The following is an 18,845-nucleotide window of genomic DNA, read 5'->3' as shown; positions in this document are numbered from 1 at the left end:
CAATAAGGCCTGCAGTTATTCTCGTTCACTAGACATGAATCACATGATTTACCTTATTTGTCATCAGAATTATGACAGTACTTAAACATACAAAGCAGACCAAAGATAATATTTTTTTTGCCAGAGGGACTGATGGATCCAAGGCACAGCACAGTACACATTTATGCTGTTTATTGCATATGTACTGCTATTCATGTTGACCTGCCTATAAATATTACAGTATCGGACTCCTTTTAAAGATGTCCCAACTTGGGTTAAGAGTACACTGACATACCAATCAAGTAGTCAGCTGACGGCAGTCACTAGAGTCAGGAGAGAGAGCCAGAGAAGACTGGCCTATTTAAACTGTATGGAGTTACTATCAAACTTCCTGATTGTAATCATTTACATGCCAAACCATACTATGGCAATGCTCAATAGTGTCACAGAGAGACAAAAGCCTGCGTTCTGTGTAAACGGTATAGTCCTACAGTATAGGAGATCCTCTCCTTCACATAAAGGTATACATTTGTTTGATTATCATAATTTGCTAACGCTATATTGTGTGTTGGGTGTTATGCAATGAACTGCAGCGGATGTAGCCTAATTGATGCAGAAATGTTGTATTCAAGCCAATAAATTCAGCATGTTCTGCAGAACTGCTTACATAAGTAAGAATGGGGAATATCACATAACTGGTAATTTCCTCAGTATGTCCTCATTTCTATACATTTTTGCATTTACAGTATCAATCATTCAATGTAGTGAAGTGTGGTAAATCACAACAAACTTGCTTATTTATGATAACTTCCGCAATAATTTTGCAACTTCCGACAGCCTCGCCATTCTAGTTTTTTTTCCCTCGTGTTGATTAGACGCGCGCTACGTTTTTCTTTTTGCAGTAAAATAACTTTACAGTTTTTCCAAGATGGCTAGCTTCTAGCTAATACATCAATGTTGTTTTCACTAGCATCAATGAAACATTCCATCACGTTTGCCTGAACACAGAACCATTACACAGCCTAGCGTGCTAGCTACGTGAATACCGGTGCCGAACTAACGCGCGATTTCCGACAGAATTTGAAAACTTGAGGTGCATCTTCAACCCAGTGCTTTACTCTCGTTAGCGTGTCTGGTGGTGTGTTTAAAGCTACATATCCGTTTTGCTTCATTCGCGTGTTCCAAGGTTTGGTACAATCGGTGGTCCTTAGGATGGATTTCCAATGTGGGTAGCTAACTATCCCTTTTCCTCTTGTCTAGCTAAATAACTAAACAAGAGACAATACTGCTAATGCTAGCTAGCAATAAACTAGCTAACGTTAGCTAGCTAAGTCAACACATTGTCACATGAGTTGGCTTCCTTAGCCAGTTTTATGTAATGTTAGTGGCTTGCTATGAAACTAGACTATAAAACCAAATTAACCAGTGTTTATTTTTGAACTACGTTTTGAGCTTCTTACAAGCTACTAAGTAACGTTTAGCTAGGTAACATTCAGAGAAAGTCAACAAAATAAATCCCTGGTGGGCAAAGTTGGCTTGTGAAGCCAACCAACAAACTATAGTAGCTAGTTACTGTAGTTATCAAGCTTGGCATGGTGACTGGTAAGTAACATTAGCTAGCCATGGCAATACGTTGGAATGTGTATAGGGCTCCCGAGTGGTACAGCGGTCTAAGGCACTGCATCTCCTCGCTAGAGGCGTTACTACAGACCCTAGTTCGAGTCCAGGCTGTATCACAACCGGCCGTGATTGGGAGTCCCATAGGGCAGCGCACAATTGGCCCAGCGTCGTCTGAGTTTGGCCGGGGTAGGCTGTCAATAATTTGTTCTTAAATGACTTGCCTAATTAAATAAAAATTATAGCAAATGTTAGTTACCTAGTTACTAGCCAACTAGGTAAGTTAATTGGCTAACAATGTGGAAGAGGCTAGGCTATAGACTAACGTCAGCTAGCTAGTTGGCTGATAACAAAGATCCAAAGCTAACAACTATACTGAACAGAAATCTAAATGCAACATGTCCCATGTTTCATGAGCTGAAATAATAGATCACAGAAATTGTGGCACATCAAGAAGCTGATTAAACAGCATGCGTATTACACATGTGCACCTTGTGCTGGGGACAATAAGACCAGGGATCGTCTGAGACCAGACAGCTGATGAAACTGGGTTTGCACAACTGAAGAATTGCTGCACCTGTTCCAGATGCGTAGGAGTCAAAATAAGAATACTGACAGAGATGGAGACCCGCACACTGTAATTAATCCAAAACAGAGGCTTGAATGCAAAATAAAGATGTTTATTAAACGATCATGGTACCCAAAAAAATCTGAGTGCGTGAATGAAAAACAGCTTTTCACCTTTAATTTATGCACTTTGTTGCATTATGTTTTTTTGGGGGTACCATAATGTGCATACTCAACAGACATTTCACCCATTGAGCACGTTTGGTATGCTCTGGATAGACGTGTACGACAGCATGTTCCAGTTCCCACCGATAACTTTGCACTGCCATTGAAGAGGAGCGGGACAACATTCCACCGGCCACAATCAACAGCCTGATCAACTCTATGCAAAGGAGATGTGTTACGCTGCGTGAGGCAAATGATGTTCACACAAGATACTGACTGGTTTTCTGATCCACGCCCCTACTTTTTTGTTTGTTTGTTGGTATCTGACCAACAGATGCATATTTGTATTCCCAGTCATATGGAATCCTTAGATTAGGGCCTAATGAATTTAAAATGGACTGCTTTCCTTATATGAACTGTAACTCAATTGTTGTTTTTTATATTTTTGTTCAGTGTAGTTAACATTAGTTAGCAAAGCTATTACGCTATCTGGCATGTGTCCCCCTAGGCACAGAACCAATGACTCTGGGTTCCCCAACATCGCCTAAACCCGGCCCGGGTGCCCAGTTCCTTCCCGGGTTTTTGATGGGGGATCTGCCAGCACCTGTCACACCCCAGCCTCGGTCATTTGGGGTCATGGAAATGAGGTCACCATTTCAAGCAGGTGAGGGAGAGTTTGCTTTCGGGGGTCATTTACTAGCTAAAACAAATAGCTAGCTAGCTGACTTTCCAATCTGTCATATGTCATTATCTAACATCCTTTTCATAGACAAATTAGGCTAGCTAACTCCTCCAGCTTGATTGGCCTAACTTGCTTTAAAACACCTTATTTGTTACTATCAGATCTGTTACTTTCACTTTGTGTTGTGTTATGACAAAAGCAGCCTGTCCTCTCTGCACTATTTCCGATTGTATCCCTGACTGTTTCTCTAACCCTCGCTCTGTTAGGTGGCTCTCCCCCCCAACCTGTAGTTCCTACACCTAAAGACAAGAGTGGGGCCCCTCCAGTCAGGAGTATCTATGATGACCTCTCCAGTCCTGCCATCGGGATGTCCCCTATGGGTGCACATAAACAGGTACGTGTTAACAGAGTAGGTTCCATCCCTCTCCTGACCTGGGCATGAACCCAGGACCTTATGTAACACAACACTTTACACTCACAGAGCAGTGTTCTGATAGCCTGGCTGACCACTGGTTTGGCCAGTGAGCAGGAATGCAGTGGACCCACTGGTCGGGTAACGCTACTTTTGGCTTTGAAGCGATTGAGACATCTCGCTGTTTGGATTTGAAAAACAAGGGTTTGGTGCGCAGGTGTTTGAGTGAGAGCGACAGCAGAAACAACAATGTAAAAGCACAGCTCCTTTTGTTATGGAGGCATCATGCAGATAACATCAGATCCCCAGACTCTTCAGTCACTCTGAAGTCATCCCCAGACTCTTCAGTCACTCTGAAGTCATCCCCAGACTCTTCAGTCACTCTGAAGTCATCCCCAGACTCTTCAGTCACTCTGAAGTCATCCCCAGACTCTTCAGTCACTCTGAAGTCATCCCCAGACTCTTCAGTCACTCTGAAGTCATCCCCAGACTCTTCAGTCACTCTGAAGTCATCCCCAGACTCTTCAGTCACTCTGAAGTCATCCCCAGACTCTTCAGTCACTCTGAAGTCATCCCCAGACTCTTCAGTCACTCTGAAGTCATCCCCAGACTCTTCAGTCACTCTGAAGTCATCCCCAGACTCTTCAGTCCCGCCGGGGTCTGTTGCTTTAGCCAGGCAAGTGTTGTAACCAGTCGCTAGTGATTCTACACCTGCTATATTAGCATCTCACCAGAAGCTTTTGATTTTGAGTTGTGTATCTACGTTAAGACAACATGTAATAATTTACATGTTATCTTCTCTTAGCCCTTCTCAATGATGCAAAACCCACTGTCTGGTTATATGGCTGTCACACCAGGAGCAGGTGAGCGATTGGGGAGAATGAATAGAATAAAAAAAAAAATATATATATATATATATATTCTAACTTATTTGTACCAGTTTTAACTAGGAGAGGGATTTCTTAGGTATGTCCTAATTTTCTCTGACAGCGTCCAGTCTATTTAGTCCTGCTAGCACCGGTCAGCAGGCCAAGTCAACAATGTCTCCAGCCCAAGTAGACCCTTTCTTCACTCAGGGAGACGCACTGTCTTCTGAAGACCATCTAGATGACACATGGATCACTGTTTTTGGGTAAGTTCCTGGTATTGCACCCCCGAATATCTAACTTTTAACTGTTGAAATTATTGGGTACGTTCTTTATATATCACCTGGTTCACCAGGTGGACAGAGTTTTCACTGTAGGACCAATCAAATCATCTCCGCTCACTTGGTGTCCAAGGGCGACCTTAAACAGATGCACCGAATGTGTTTTGATCTGTGGCTCACAATGCAGGACCAACAGAATGGGATTATTGAGGTGAAAAATAAACGGCTTCCTGAATGACTAATGCTTTACGTTAATACAGGTTCCCTCCGGCCTCCGCGTCTTACATTCTGTTGCAGTTCGCCCAGTATGGAAACATAACGAAACACGTGGTAAGAATATTTGCATCCTTTGAAAATAATGTTCAAGTGTGTGAGTGCGTGTGTATATTTGTGTCTGTGCGCGCATGTGTTCTGTCCTGTTACACCATTCTGTTCTCTTGTTCTACTAGATGTCCAACACTGGTAACTGGATGCACTTTCAATACCAGTCCAAACTACAAGCAAGAAAAGCTCTAAGTAAAGATGGGAAGATTTTTGGCGAGGCTATAATGATTGGTGTTAAACCATGCATCGATAAGGTAAGTCACTCTGGGTACATTTTTGAATTAGGAAAACTTTCATTTTGTGATAATTGGAATTTACCCTGTAAGAATAATTCAACTGAAAAGTCAACAACAACAAAAATGTTTCTCTGTCTCCTCTCTCTCTCTCTCTCTCTCTCTCTCTCTCTCTCTCTCTCTCTCTCTCTCTCTCTCTCTCTGTCTCTGTCTCTGTCTCTCTCTCTCTCTCTCAGAATGTGATGGAGAGCTCAGACCGAGGCTCGACCTCTTCTGGCTCAGTATTTACTCCTCCAGTCAGAAATGGAACCCCCAGCCACCATGTCTCTACACCTCGCTCCTCTATGAGGCCCCTCAGTGTAGCCTATAAGGCCTCCAGCAGTGACTACCAGGTAGGATCAGGGAGTTTAACCATTCAATACTTAATTGTCAAACCAATAGAAGTTGGTTTGGCACATGAAAAAGACGAGGACCAAGGCACTCTTCATATAATTAATGTTTTTTATTGTCAAGGTATGTTCAAAGGAGTCGTTTTGGCAGCATTGCTTTACTGGTAATATACACTATACAAGCGTCACTGACCTAGCCGCGAGCCTCGCCCTCGTGTGGTGCGAGCCTCGCCCTCGTGTGGTGCGAGCCTCGCCCTCGTGTGGTGCGAGCCTCGCCCTCGTGTGGTGCGAGCCTTGTGTGGTGCGAGCCTCGCCCTCGTGTGGTGCGAGCCTCGCCCTCGTGTGGTGCGAGCCTTGCAAGCTAGGTATTTATTTTTTATTTCACCTTTTATTTAACCAGGTAGGCTAGTTGAGAACAAGTTATCATTTGCAATTGCGACCTGGCCAAGATAAAGCAAAGCAATTCGACACATACAACAACAGAGTTACACATGGAATAAACAAACATACTACAATCAATAATACAGTAGAATGTGCAAGCATGTGTGCAAATCAAATCAAATTTATTAGTCACATACACATGGTTAGCAGATGTTAATGCGAGTGTAGTGAAATGCTTGTGCTTCTAGTTCCGACAATGCAGTAATAACAACAAGTAATCTAACCTAACAATTCCGCAACTACTACCTTATACACGCAAGTGTAAAGGGATAAAGAATATGTACATAAAGATATATGAATGAGTGATGGTACAGACGGCATAGGCAAGGTGCAGTAGATGGTATAGAGTACGGTATATACCTATGAGATGAGTACTGTAGGGTATGTAAACATAAAGTGGCATAGTTTAAAGTGGCTAGTGGTCCATGTATTACATAAGATGGCAAGATGCAGTAGATGATATAGAGTACAGTATATACATATACATAAGAGATGTGTAATGTAGGGTATGTAAACATTATATTAGGTGGCATTGTTTAAAGTGGCTGGTGGTACATTTTTACATAATTTCCATCAATTCCCATTTTTAAGGTGGCTGGAGCTGAGTCAGTTTGTTGGCAGCGGCCGCTAAATGTTAGTGGTGGCTGTTTAACAGTCTGATGGCCTTGAGATAGAAGCTGTTTTTCAGTCTCTCGGTCCCTGCTTGGATGCACCTGTACTGACCTCGCCTTCTGGATGATAGCGGGGTGAACAGGTAGTGGCTTGGGTGGTTGTTGTCCTTGATGATCTTTATGGCCTTCCTGTGACATCGGGTGGTGTAGGTGTCCTGGAGGGCAGGTAGTTTGCCCCGGGTGATGCGTTCTGCCGACCTCACTACCCTCTGGAGAGCCTTACGGTTGTGTGCGGAGCAGTTGCCGTACCAGGCGGTGATACAGCCCGACAGGATGCTCTCGATTGTGCATCTGTAGAAGTTTGTGAGTGCTTTTGGTGACAAGCCGAATTTCTTCAGCCTCCTGAGGTTGAAGAGGCGCTGCTGCGCCTTCTTCACAACGCTGTCTGTGTGGGTGGACCAATTCAGTTTGTCCGTGATGTGTACACCGAGGAACTTAAAACTTTCCACCTTCTCCACTACTGACCCGTCGATGTGGATAGGGGGGAGCTCCCTCTGCTGTTTCCTGAAGTCCACAATCATCTCCTTTGTTTTGTTGACGTTGAGTGTGAGGTTATTTTCCTGACACCACACTCCGAGGGCCCTCACCTCCTCCCTGTAGGCCGTCTCGTCGTTGTTGGTAATCAAGCCTACCACTGTAGTGTCGTCCGCAAACTTGATGATTGAGTTGGAGGCGTGCATGGCCACGCAGTCGTGGGTGAACAGGGAGTACAGGAGAGGGCTCAGAACGCACCCTTGTGGGGCCCCAGTGTTGAGGATCAGCGGGGTGGAGATGTTGTTACCTACCCTCACCACCTGGGGGCGGCCCGTCAGGAAGTCCAGGACCCAGTTGCACAGGGCGGGGTCGAGGCCCAGGGTCTCGAGCTTGATGACGAGTTTGGAGGGTACTATGGTGTTGAATGCTGAGCTGTAGTCAATGAACAGCATTCTCACATAGGTATTCCTCTTGTCCAGATGGGTTAGGGCAGTGTGCAGTGTGGTTGCGATTGCGTCGTCTGTGGACCTATTGGGTCGGTAAGCAAATTGGAGTGGGTCTAGGGTGTCCGGTAGGGTGGAGGTGATATGGTCCTTGACTAGTCTCTCAAAGCACTTCATGATGACGGAAGTGAGTGCTACGGGGCGGTAGGATGAGAGAGGTAAGGCAATAAATAGGCCATGGTGGCAAAGTAATTACACTATAGCAATTAAACGCTGGAATGGTAGGTAGTGCTAGCCTCGCCCTCATGTGTTGCTAGCCTCACAAGCTAGGTAGTGCTAGCCTCGCCCTCATGTGTTGCTAGCCTCACAAGCTAGGTAGTGCTAGGCTCGCCCTCATGTGTTGCTAGCCTCACAAGCTAGGTAGTGCTAGCCTTGCCCTCATGTGGTGCTAGCCTCGCAAGCTAGGTAGTGCTAGCCTTGCCCTCATGTGGTGCTAGCCTCGCCCTCATGTGGTGCTAGCCTCGCAAGCTAGGTAGTGCTAGCCTCGCCCTCATGTGGTGCTAGCCTCACAAGCTAGGTAGTGCTAGCCTCGCCCTCATGTGGTGCTAGCCTCACAAGCTAGGTAGTGCTAGTCTCGCCCTCATGTGGTGCTAGCCTCACAAGCTAGGTAGTGCTAGCCTCGCCCTCATGTGGTGCTAGCCTCACAAGCTAGGTAGTGCTAGCCTTGCCCTCATGTGGTGCTAGCCTCGCCCTCATGTGGTGCTAGCCTCGCCCTCATGTGGTGCTAGCCTCACAAGCTAGGTAGTGCTAGCCTCGCCCTCATGTGGTGCTAGCCTCACAAGCTAGGTAGTGCTAGCCTTGCCCTCATGTGGTGCTAGCCTCACAAGCTAGGTAGTGCTAGCCTCGCCCTCATGTGGTGCTAGCCTCACAAGCTAGGTAGTGCTAGCCTCGCCCTCATGTGGTGCTAGCCTCACAAGCTAGGTAGTGCTAGCCTTGCCCTCATGTGGTGCTAGCCTCACAAGCTAGGTAGTGCTACGTATCAGCAGCTATTGTCAGCCAATCCAGTAGGAGTTGGAAGCCAGCGCTATACTTGTCCTTATTTCTTACTTGTCAGAACAACAATTGACTCGATTTTTCGATGTTGCAAGGAACAACTTAACCAAAATATCCTTAATTAATCCAGGCTGTATCACATCCGGCCGTGATTGGGAGTCCCATAAGGCGGCTCACAATTGGCCCGGCGTCGTCCGGGTTTGGCCGGGGTAGGCCGTCATTGTAAATAAGAACAAGTTCTTAACTGACTTGCCTTGTTAAACAAAGGTTCAATTTGTATTTTATTTATCCCTGGTATTGACACTGGAAGGCTGCTGCTTTCTGGTCTCGCGTATTAGACACCATCTCCTGCCGTTGTGGCCTTGAGCAAGGCACTTAACACGCCACAAAGTAAAACACTGCACTGATAGGCTACTGTGGAAAACACATGTGGCCCGTCAACCCTCCATCTGGAGGGTTACTGGGTGTGCAGGCTTTTGGTCCAACCCTGCTCAAACACACCAGAGTCCGCTTAGCAAGATCCTGTTGAGCAGTTGCTTTTTTTTACAATGTGGGTTGTGAGAGCAGGGCTGGAGTAAAAGCCTTCTCACCCAGTATCTCTGGTTGGCCTCCCTGCTCACCCAGTATCTCTCCTGGAGGATGGTTGGCCTCCCCGCTCACCCAGTATCTCTCCTGGAGGATGGTTGGCCTCCCCGCTCACCCAGTATCTCTCCTGGAGGATGGTTGGCCTCCCCGCTCACCCAGTATCTCTCCTGGAGGGTGGTTGTCCTCCCCGCTCACCCAGTATCTCTCCTGGAGGATGGTTGGCCTCCCTGCTCACCCAGTATCTCTCCTGGAGGATGGTTGGCCTTCCCGCTCACCCAGTATCTCTCCTGGAGGATGGTTGGCCTCCCTGCTCACCCAGTATCTCTCCTGGAGGATGGTTGGCCTCCCTGCTCACCCAGTATCTCTCCTGGAGGGTGGTTGGCCTCCCCGCTCACCCAGTATCTCTCCTGGAGGATGGTTGGCCTCCCCGCTCACCCAGTATCTCTCCTGGAGGATGGTTGGCCTCCCCGCTCACCCAGTATCTCTCCTGGAGGGTGGTTGGCCTCCCCGCTCACCCAGTATCTCTCCTGGAGGGTGGTTGGCCTCTCTGCTCACCCAGTATCTCTCCTGGAGGATGGTTGGCCTCCCCGCTCACCCAGTATCTCTCCTGGAGGATGGTTGGCCTCCCCGCTCACCCAGTATCTCTCCTGGAGGATGGTTGGCCTCCCCGCTCACCCAGTATCTCTCCTGGAGGATGGTTGGCCTCTCTGCTCACCCAGTATCTCTCCTGGAGGATGGTTGGCCACCCTGCAACACTATCATTGTAAATAAGAATTTGTTCTGACTTGCCTAGTTAAATAAAGGTTAATTAAATAAAAAAAGAAAGTATATTAGGACATGAGTGACATTAATACATGCTAATAGTTAAGCGTGATAGCCAATTAGCGTGATAGCCAATTCAAAACAGTGTAGTATGGCTGGCTATCTAGTTCCTCTCTAGATCATTATTTTACCTGCTGCGTAATGTCTGGTAATGTCTGGCTGCGTAATATCTGGCACACACGGGTGATGCACACCATTTACTTTTCCAGGATTTTTATTGCTGTCTAAAAGTGAGCTATAACTGGGCAAATAACTCACTAACTAGCAATGAATATCACCAAATGTGCACATTTGTATTTATTATGGATCCCTGCCAGCAGCTACTCTTCCTGGGGTCTGTCAAAATTTAAGGCAGTTTATTATAATAATATTAAAAAATAATTACAATACATTCATAACAGATTTCACAACACACTATGTGCCCTCAGGCCTCTACTCTACTACCACATATCTATAACACAAAATCCAAGTGTACGTGTGCGTATGTTACAGTCCCCGCTGTTCCATAAGGTGTATTTTTATCTGTTTTTAAAATCTGATTCTACTGTTTGCATCAGTTACCTGATGTGGAATAGAGTTCCATGTAGTCATGGCTCTATGTAGTACTGTGTGCCTCCCTTAGTCTGTTCTTGTGGGGTATGCATGGGTGTCCGAGCTGTGTGCCAGTAGTTTAGACAGACAGCTCGGTGCATTCAACATGTCAATACCTCTCATAAATAAAAGTAGTGATGAAGTCAATTTCTCCTCCACTTGGAGCCAGGAGAGATTGACATGCATATTATTCATATTAGCTCTCTGTGTACATCCAAGGGCCAGCTGTGCTGCCCTGCTCTCAGCCAATTGCAATTTTCCATAAGTCCCTCTTTGTGGCACCTGACCACACGACTGAACAGTAGTCCAGGTGTGACAACCAGGGCCTGTAGGACCTGCCTCTGTTGTTAAGGCAGAGCAACGCTTTATTATAGACAGACTTGTCCCCATCTTAGCTACTACGGCATCAATATGTTTTGCCCATGACAGTTTACAATCTTTACTTCTAGCAGTTTAGTCTTTCAATCATGACTGCATGATTGAAAGATGGCTCGTGCCTGTCATCGCAGGCCTACAATAATTACACTCCGATGCGCTCTGCAGCGATTGGGAGGCAGTGTGCAACACATCGTATCCAGAGGCTCTGATCGGAGCCAATTGTTTGATTGCCCAATAATTTTTTTTCACTTGTCCATTCTGACAACTTAAATCTGTTCTTGTCCTACTTATTTTTACTTGCGCCTGGGAAAGAGGACACGTGTTAATGTTGAGCTATGGTGAGCTTCAATTGGTCACTCGCAGAGGATTTGAATAAAGTTCAACTTTTCCCCAACTTTAGTCCCGCCCTATTCAGATCCCATGTTCGCCTCAATCAACGGTCCCCCCTCTCACTCCGCTTCTCTCGCTTTCCTTCCGTTGAAAGTGAATGGCTTCCGTGCAATTCTACTTCGTGGTGAAAATGGCTCGTTAGTCAGCTAGTACAATTAGCAATTTTGTTCCAATCAATCCTGATTTTGAAGTGTGTGTGTGATCCAGTCCTAATCGCCCGACCTCACTAATGCTCTTGTGGCTGAATGGAAGCAAGTCCCCGCAGCAATGTTCCATCATCAAGTGAAAGCCTTCCCAGAAGAGTGGAGGCTGTTACAGCACCAACTCCACATTAATGCCCATGATTTGGGAATGTGATGTTTGTCGAGCAGGTGTCCACATACTTTTGGTAATGTATTATACACCATAGAGAGCTATAGACTACAGTAGATACACCGTAGAGTACTACAGCACTATGTCCACTAGAGTGCAGCAAAGGGAAAGCAAAGCTCAGGATACAAATGTATAGAAACCGCAATCAATACAATAGTCCTACATTTTTTTTCAATCATGTAAGTATGTAACGCGGTGAAGGAAGTATGTGACTGCATGGATCGATTTACCTTTTTTAATTTAACAATTACATTTCAGTCTTTACATTTTTTATATGAAGTGACACTTTGTGTTTTCTAGGGACAGGGATCGTTTTGTATTTCACCGACCAGGTTACATGTTTTTGATTTCAGGTGGTAGCTGACAGACAGACTCCAAGGAAAGATGACAGTTTGGTTTCCAAAGCGATGGAGTACATGTTTGGCTGGTGAGATGGTCTCCTCCAATGTCTGAGAACGCTTCATATTTAGGACTCAAGACGTCAATGACCAACATCAGCCTTCTGTCATTACGGAGTCAGTTGGCTTGTATCCCTAATAGCACCCTATTCCCTACGTACTGCATTACGTTTTACCAGGGCCCTAGGGATTAGCGTGCTATTTGGGATACATCCAGTGTGTAACTGATTTTTAGAACCAAATCACGTGGATATACATAACCTGTGACTACTATGCACTTTATGTGGTGGACAGGATTTTATATGTTAGCGTTGAAGTGTTTTTTTTTTGTGCCAAAGTCACGATGCTAAATTTTGTGCCAAAGTCACGATGCTAAATTGACCAACAACACAGAAATAAAGTAAATATTTCCTTTTTATTGTTATTTTTTATTTTATTTTGATCTGATTTGATGTGGAATGAATCACACATAATCAAGACTCGTGTTTGTACCAAATGGCACCCTATTCCCTATGCAGTGCACTACTTTTGACAAGAGCCCATAGTGGTCCGGTCAAAATTAGTGTACTTTTTTTAGGTTTATAGGGTTCCATTTGGAACATAAATGTGGCATATCTACAGTACCTGAAGGAAGAGCTGCTTTGCCAGTTAAAAGTCAAGGTTGTACATCAGTATGTTAAACCGTGACGTTGAAATGGTGCAAGATTGTCTGGTTCTCTTTTTGTGTGGTTTTGCTGAGTGGTTCGCTAGAGAATGTTAATTATGAAAGGCTCATACTTTTCAGAATTAATATTAAGAAAGTTTTTTTTGTATGCTGTCAAACTTTTTTACATTTTTTTATTTTTATTCTCACATAAAGTTGTCAGTCTTGTTTCTTTTATCTATTTAAAATGAGCTGTTGACTTTTTCTACTGTATCTCAGCTGACACTTACTGTTTAAATAAATGTTGCATCATTTGAATACCAGTTGAAGTTTTCATAGTCCTGAATGATGACTGTTTTTTTTTTTTACTTTGTCATTTTAGTTTTACCTTGAAGATTTCTGACTTTGTTCTACGAAGTTTGCCTGTCGGTCTGTAAACGCTCATGTCATGTTCTAGTTCGTATTCCAGTCGGACCATTTTAAGGAAAAGATTGCTTCATATTGTAGACACCAGTTGGTAGCTATTGCTCACTTCCTTCCAACCCACTACGTTCCTTAGACTTCATCTGAACAAAAGAATCACAGCAACTGAAGTTATTACAACACCCACCACCACCTTTTTTTTAACAACTTAGTTCCTGAGTTTGCTGTGAGTCCCAAATGGCACAGTATTCCCTGTTTTTTTTTTTGTGCACTACTTTTGACCAGGATCTGTAGGGCTCTGGTCAAAAGTAGTGCACTTCGTCGGGAATAGGGTACCATTTTGGGGTGAAGCCATGATATGCGTGTAAAGCCTCCACTTGTTTTGGTTCTGAAGTCTGTGTTGGAAGGTCATGCAGGTGAGTCCAGAGGCGTGTTGTGTGTTTTTCTGTTTTCAATCTGAGATGTGTTTGGAACTGACGCGAGTGTTGAAGGTGACACTGATCTGTTGCTCTCTGGAGGCACCTGGCTCACCCTGCATCCCTGCTTTCTACCTCTGAGACTGATTCATCCTACCCTTTTTTTTATTTTTTTCTCTCTCTACCTCCATTCCCCCTCCCCCCCTCTCTCTCTCCATCCCTCTGGAGACTGATTCAGAGTGTCAGGTCCCTGTCCTGGTGAGTTGTTTTAGGAGGTGCAAGGTACAGTACCTTGAAGGGATGGATGTCGTAGAGAGAATTCATCCTGATCAGCTCCCTTGTATTCTACCCTTCCCTCCTGGGGCCCGATGGTAGGCTAGATGTCATACCACCTGACTCATGATTCAAGGGAAACTAGCCACTAATATTTTCCATGAAACCTGCAAACTTTGTAATAAGCGTGTATTGTATCGGTGACCTTTTTTTGTGTGTTTTTCATCACGCATGACGACTCAAGGTACAATAGAATAAAAAAGCACAGTGTAAAATAGCTGAAAGTACAAAGAATTAAAGTTTTTATGTAGCAGGATCTACAAAGAACATAATAGTGTGTAAGATGTCATGGTTACTGTCGCTGTGATCTGGTCGTCTCTGCTGACTTCACCGGGGACTGAATGTATTCTACTGGCTGACACGGGACCTCTGACATTCGCGCATATGTCAAGGTCAACCAACAAACCCCCGAGTAAAATGCTTCTAGGCCACTACTAGATGGTGCTCTCGGACCGTAGATTACTGTGATGTAATCTACAAGTGCCCACTAGATGGAGATATTTCCATTACGGCGCATGGGGTCTGTGGCTGGAGCGAAACAATTACTTCTGCACCTACAGCTTTACAGTAAATATCAACCAGTCAATTTCTACCTGATGTGGATATGGCCTGTATTTAGCCTACTCTTTTAATTTAGCCTTCTCATTTAAATTTCAGTTCACCCTCAATGTAAGGACATATTGGATTGAAGAAGTAGCTAGGCTCCAAGCCTTCTGTGATTTTAAAATGAATACATTCATATCCATCCATATTGCATTCGAGATTTATTTTCAGTCTTGGTACGCTTGGACATGCTGTCCTGTGTGTGACCACAGATAAGGTTTTCCTGATGTGTATTTTAAAAAGAGCTCAAGTCTAGAATGCTTAACTTTCACACAACTCAGTCTTAAATTATTAATAATATAGCTTACGGAATAGGCAACCCGCTGCCCAATGTGAGTTATTTTAAACTCCTGATGTCTTAACACATTTCCAAGGGAAAATGTATTACTTAGCTCATCAACAAGACTACGGGACCAGACTACTGCATTTCAATTGACTTTGTTTTTGCGAGATGTTCTTGAAAGCACAATTTCTTTACACACAAAAAAAAAAGGGAAAAACAAACAGATCAGGCAAAGCACCAGGGAACCAAGGGAGAAAATGTACTACTTTATACAAAGACAAGGCAGGCAAGATATTTGTTTTCTACACTGATGTAATCTACAATGTGACACCAAAACTGTTCCTTTACAAACAAACAAGAAAAAAATCTGACAATATCTCAGAATGGGAACCAGTGGAGAAAACACACGTCTTTGTTCCTAAAGATGGCAAACGAGGATGTCGTTTTAGTGTTGTGACCCGGCAGGGACATCAAGACATCAGTGTCTGCCATCCATCTCTTTCCTACGGGACCTAATTGACAGTAAGTGTGCTTTGGGGCCACTGTGGAGGAAATGTATGAGAACTAATACAGAACAGTCAGGATGCAAGACAATGTTAGGCCTGGACTAATCTCATATGAGAGTGATCACAATGAAATGAAAGGACGTTTATTTTAGTATTGAGGCAGGAGGTTATTATTCTGGATATTACTTTACGGACATAATGGCATCTGGAAATGCATCAATTCAGAAAGGATGAAAAGAAAAATAGATTTGATTATCTCAGGATGGTAGAAATCCGAAGAGGACGAAGTCAAACACTCGTAGACGCACACACAGATGCAACGGGCTCAAGTTATCCTGCCTCTCGCCCGTCCATAAAGGGTTCTCCGAGTCCCGTGAAGCGTGGCAGTGGGCGGATTTCCTCATCCTTCTCGCCAGCCGTGATTTTGGGCAACTCCGTGGTAAGAAACTGTTCCTGGTGCAAAAACTATGTCCTATCCCGTAGTTTGAGTAAATGACATTACTAAGCTGCTCCCGAATGGACTACGTCAGGACATACAGTGGGGAGAACAAGTATTTGATACACTGCCGATTTTGCAGGTTTTCCTACTTACAAAGCATGTAGAGGTCTGTAATTTTTATCATAGGTACACTTTAACTGTGAGAGACGAAATCTAAAACAAAAATCCAGAAAATCACATTGTATGATTTTTAAGTAATTAATTTGCATTTTATTACATGACATAAGTATTTGATCACCTACCAACCAGTAAGAATTCCGGCTCTCACAGACCTGTTAGTTTTTCTTTAAGAAGCCCTCCTGTTCTCCACTCATTACCTGTATTAACTGCACCTGTTTGAACTCGTTACCTGTATAAAAGACACCTGTCCACACACTCAATCAAACAGACTCCAACCTCTCCACAATGGCCAAGACCAGAGAGCTGTGTAAGGACATCAGGGATAAAATTGTAGACCTGCACAAGGCTGGGATGGGCTACAGGACAATAGGCAAGCAGCTTGGTGAGAAGGCAACAACTGTTGGCGCAATTATTAGAAAATGGAAGAAGTTCAAGATGACGGTCAATCACCCTCGGTCTGGAGCTCCATGCAAGATCTCACCTCGTGGGGCATCAATGATCATGAGGAAGGTGAGGGATCAGCCCAGAACTACACAGCAGGACCTGGTCAATGACCTGAAGAGAGCTGGGACCACAGTCTCAAAGAAAACCATTAGTAACACACTACGCCATCATGGATTAAAATCCTGCAGCGCATGCAAGGTCCCCCTGCTCAAGCCAGCGCATGTCCAGGCCCGTCTGAAGTTTGCCAATGACCATCTGGATGATCCAGAGGAGGAATAGGAGAAGGTCGTGTGGTCTGATGAGACAAAAATAGAGCTTTTTGGTCTAAACTCCACTCGCCGTGTTTGGAGGAAGAAGGATGATGAGTACAACCCCAAGAACCCATCCCAACCGTGAAGCATGGAGGTGGAAACATCATTCTTTGGGGATGCTTTTCTGCAAAGGGGTCAGGACGAATGCACCGTATTGAGGGGAGGATGGATGGGGCCATGTATCGCAAGATCTTGGCCAACAACCTCCTTCCCTCAGTAAGAGCATTGAAGATGGGTCGTGGCTGGGTCTTCCAGCATGACAACGAAATGAAACACACAGCCAGGGCAACTAAGGAGTGGCTCCGTAAGAAGCATCTCAAGGTCCTGGAGTGGTCTAGCCAGTCTCCAGACCTGAACCCAATAGAAAATCTTTGGAGGGAGCTGAAAGTCCGTATTGCCCAGCGACAGCCCCGAAACCTGAAGGATCTGGGGAAGGTCTGTATGGAGGAGTGGGCCAAAATCCCTGCTGCAGTGTGTGCAAACATGGTCAAGAACTACAGGAAACGTATGAGCTCTGTAATTGCAAACAAAGGTTTCTGTACCAAATATTAAGTTCTGCTTTTCTGATGTATCAAATACTTATGTCATGCAATAAAATGCAAATTAATTATTTAAAAATCACACAATGTGATTTTCTGGATTTTTGTTTTAGATTCCGTCTCTCACAGTTGAAGTGTACCTATGATAAAAATTACAGACCTCTACATGCTTTGTAAGTAGGAAAACCTGCAAAATCGGCAGTGTATCAAATACTTGTTCTCCCCACTGTATAATCGATTTCCATCGTAGTCCATGTGGGTTTTAATGACATTATTAAGGGCAACTCTGAACAGTTGAAACTGGATTTTAACGAGCTGATTGACTCTCTGCTAGACACTAACTAAAGACCCATCATATCTGGTCCTGTGTCCTCTCTGATCATATCTGGTCCTGTGCCCTCTCTGATCATATCTGGTCCTGTGTCCTCTCTGTTCATATCTGGTCCTGTGTCCTCTCTGTTCATATCTGGTCCTGTGCCCTCTCTGATCATATCTGGTCCTGTGTCCTCTCTGATCATATCCGGCCCTGTGCCCTCTCTGATCATATCTGGTCCTGTGCCCTCTCTGATCATATCTGGTCCTGTGCCCTCTCTGATCATATCTGGTCCTGTGTCCTCTCTGTTCATATCTGGTCCTGTGCCCTCTCTGATCATATCTGGTCCTGTGCCCTCTCTGATCATATCTGGCCCTGTGCCCTCTCTGATCATATCTGGTCCTGTGCCCTCTCTGATCATATCTGGTCCTGTGCCCTCTCTGATCATATCTGGTCCTGTGCCCTCTCTGATCATATCTGGCCCTGTGCCCTCTCTGATCATATCTGGTCCTGTGTCCTCTCTGATCATATCTGGTCCTGTGCCCTCTCTGATCATATCTGGTCCTGTGTCCTCTCTGATCATATCTGGTCCTGTGTCCTCTCTGATCATATCTGGCCCTGTGCCCTCTCTGATCATATCTGGCCCTGTGCCCTCTCTGATCATATCTGGTCCTGTGTCCTCTCTGATCATATCTGGCCCTGTGCCCTCTCTGATCATATCTGGTCCTGTGCCCTCTCTGATCATATCTGTCCCTGTGCCCTCTCTGATCATATCTGGCCCTGTGCCCTCTCTGATCATATCTGGTCCTGTGCCCTCTCTGATCATATCTGGTCCTGTGCCTTCTCTGAATCGTGGCATTGAACACTTTAGCAGGATTATTTCTCTTCACAACTGGCTACGTGACTATTGTAGCTCTGTGAGTGTAACATTTATTGACAATTTTGATACCTTTTGGAAACAAAACAGGTTTTATAAGGAGGATGGGATCCACCCAAATCATTTGGGTTCCTGGATCCTTTCACAGCATTATAAGGCTGCGTTGAGACAATGATCAACTCATCCTTGACCGCTGGCTACGTCCCTTCCGTCTTCAAGAGAGCGAGAGTTGCACCCCTTCTGAAAAAACCTACACTCGATCCCTCCGATGTCAACAACTACAGACCAGTATCCCTTCTTTCTTTTCTCTCCAAAACTCTTGAACGTGCCGTCCTTGGCCAGCTCTCCTGCTATCTCTCTCAGAATGACCTTCTTGATCCAAATCAGTCAGGTTTCAAGACT

General features: G+C 44.8%; 1 protein-coding gene across 3 annotated transcripts; it reads left to right on the top strand.

The window, feature by feature from the left end:
• Positions 1 to 124: 124 nt before the first annotated feature.
• LOC139538937 (nucleoporin NUP35-like) lies at positions 125 to 13,099 on the top strand. Of its 3 annotated transcripts, none has more exons than XM_071341522.1 (9): positions 125 to 1,204; positions 2,837 to 2,992; positions 3,277 to 3,404; positions 4,228 to 4,285; positions 4,413 to 4,554; positions 4,830 to 4,899; positions 5,019 to 5,147; positions 5,363 to 5,518; positions 12,089 to 13,099. In XM_071341522.1, exons 1-9 carry the CDS (start codon positions 1,192 to 1,194, stop codon positions 12,164 to 12,166), a joined length of 930 nt encoding a protein of 309 aa, XP_071197623.1. In that variant the 5' UTR covers positions 125 to 1,191; the 3' UTR covers positions 12,167 to 13,099. The 3 variants fall into 3 exon arrangements, with proteins under 3 accessions (XP_071197623.1, XP_071197624.1, XP_071197622.1); XM_071341523.1 differs by having other exon boundaries at positions 1,031 to 1,208; XM_071341521.1 differs by lacking the exon at positions 125 to 1,204 and adding an exon at positions 1,216 to 1,785.
• The last annotated feature ends 5,746 nt before the right edge of the window (positions 13,100 to 18,845 follow it).

This window comes from Salvelinus alpinus, chromosome 14 (assembly GCF_045679555.1).
Source record: "Salvelinus alpinus chromosome 14, SLU_Salpinus.1, whole genome shotgun sequence".
NCBI lineage: Eukaryota > Metazoa > Chordata > Actinopteri > Salmoniformes > Salmonidae > Salvelinus > Salvelinus alpinus.
The sequence above is the reverse complement of the archived record's forward strand: the minus strand, read 5'-3'. Positions and strand labels throughout refer to the sequence as shown.

Coding starts and splice junctions, on each gene's coding strand:
- LOC139538937 (XM_071341521.1), top strand. CDS start 1,602: ATGGCAATACGTTGGAATGTGTATAGGGCTCCCGAGTGGTACAGCGGT. Junction 1,786..2,836: donor GTCGTCTGAGTTTGGCCGGG/GTAGGCTGTCAA, acceptor GTGTCCCCCTAG/GCACAGAACCAATGACTCTG. Junction 3,405..4,227: donor CTATGGGTGCACATAAACAG/GTACGTGTTAAC, acceptor ATCTTCTCTTAG/CCCTTCTCAATGATGCAAAA.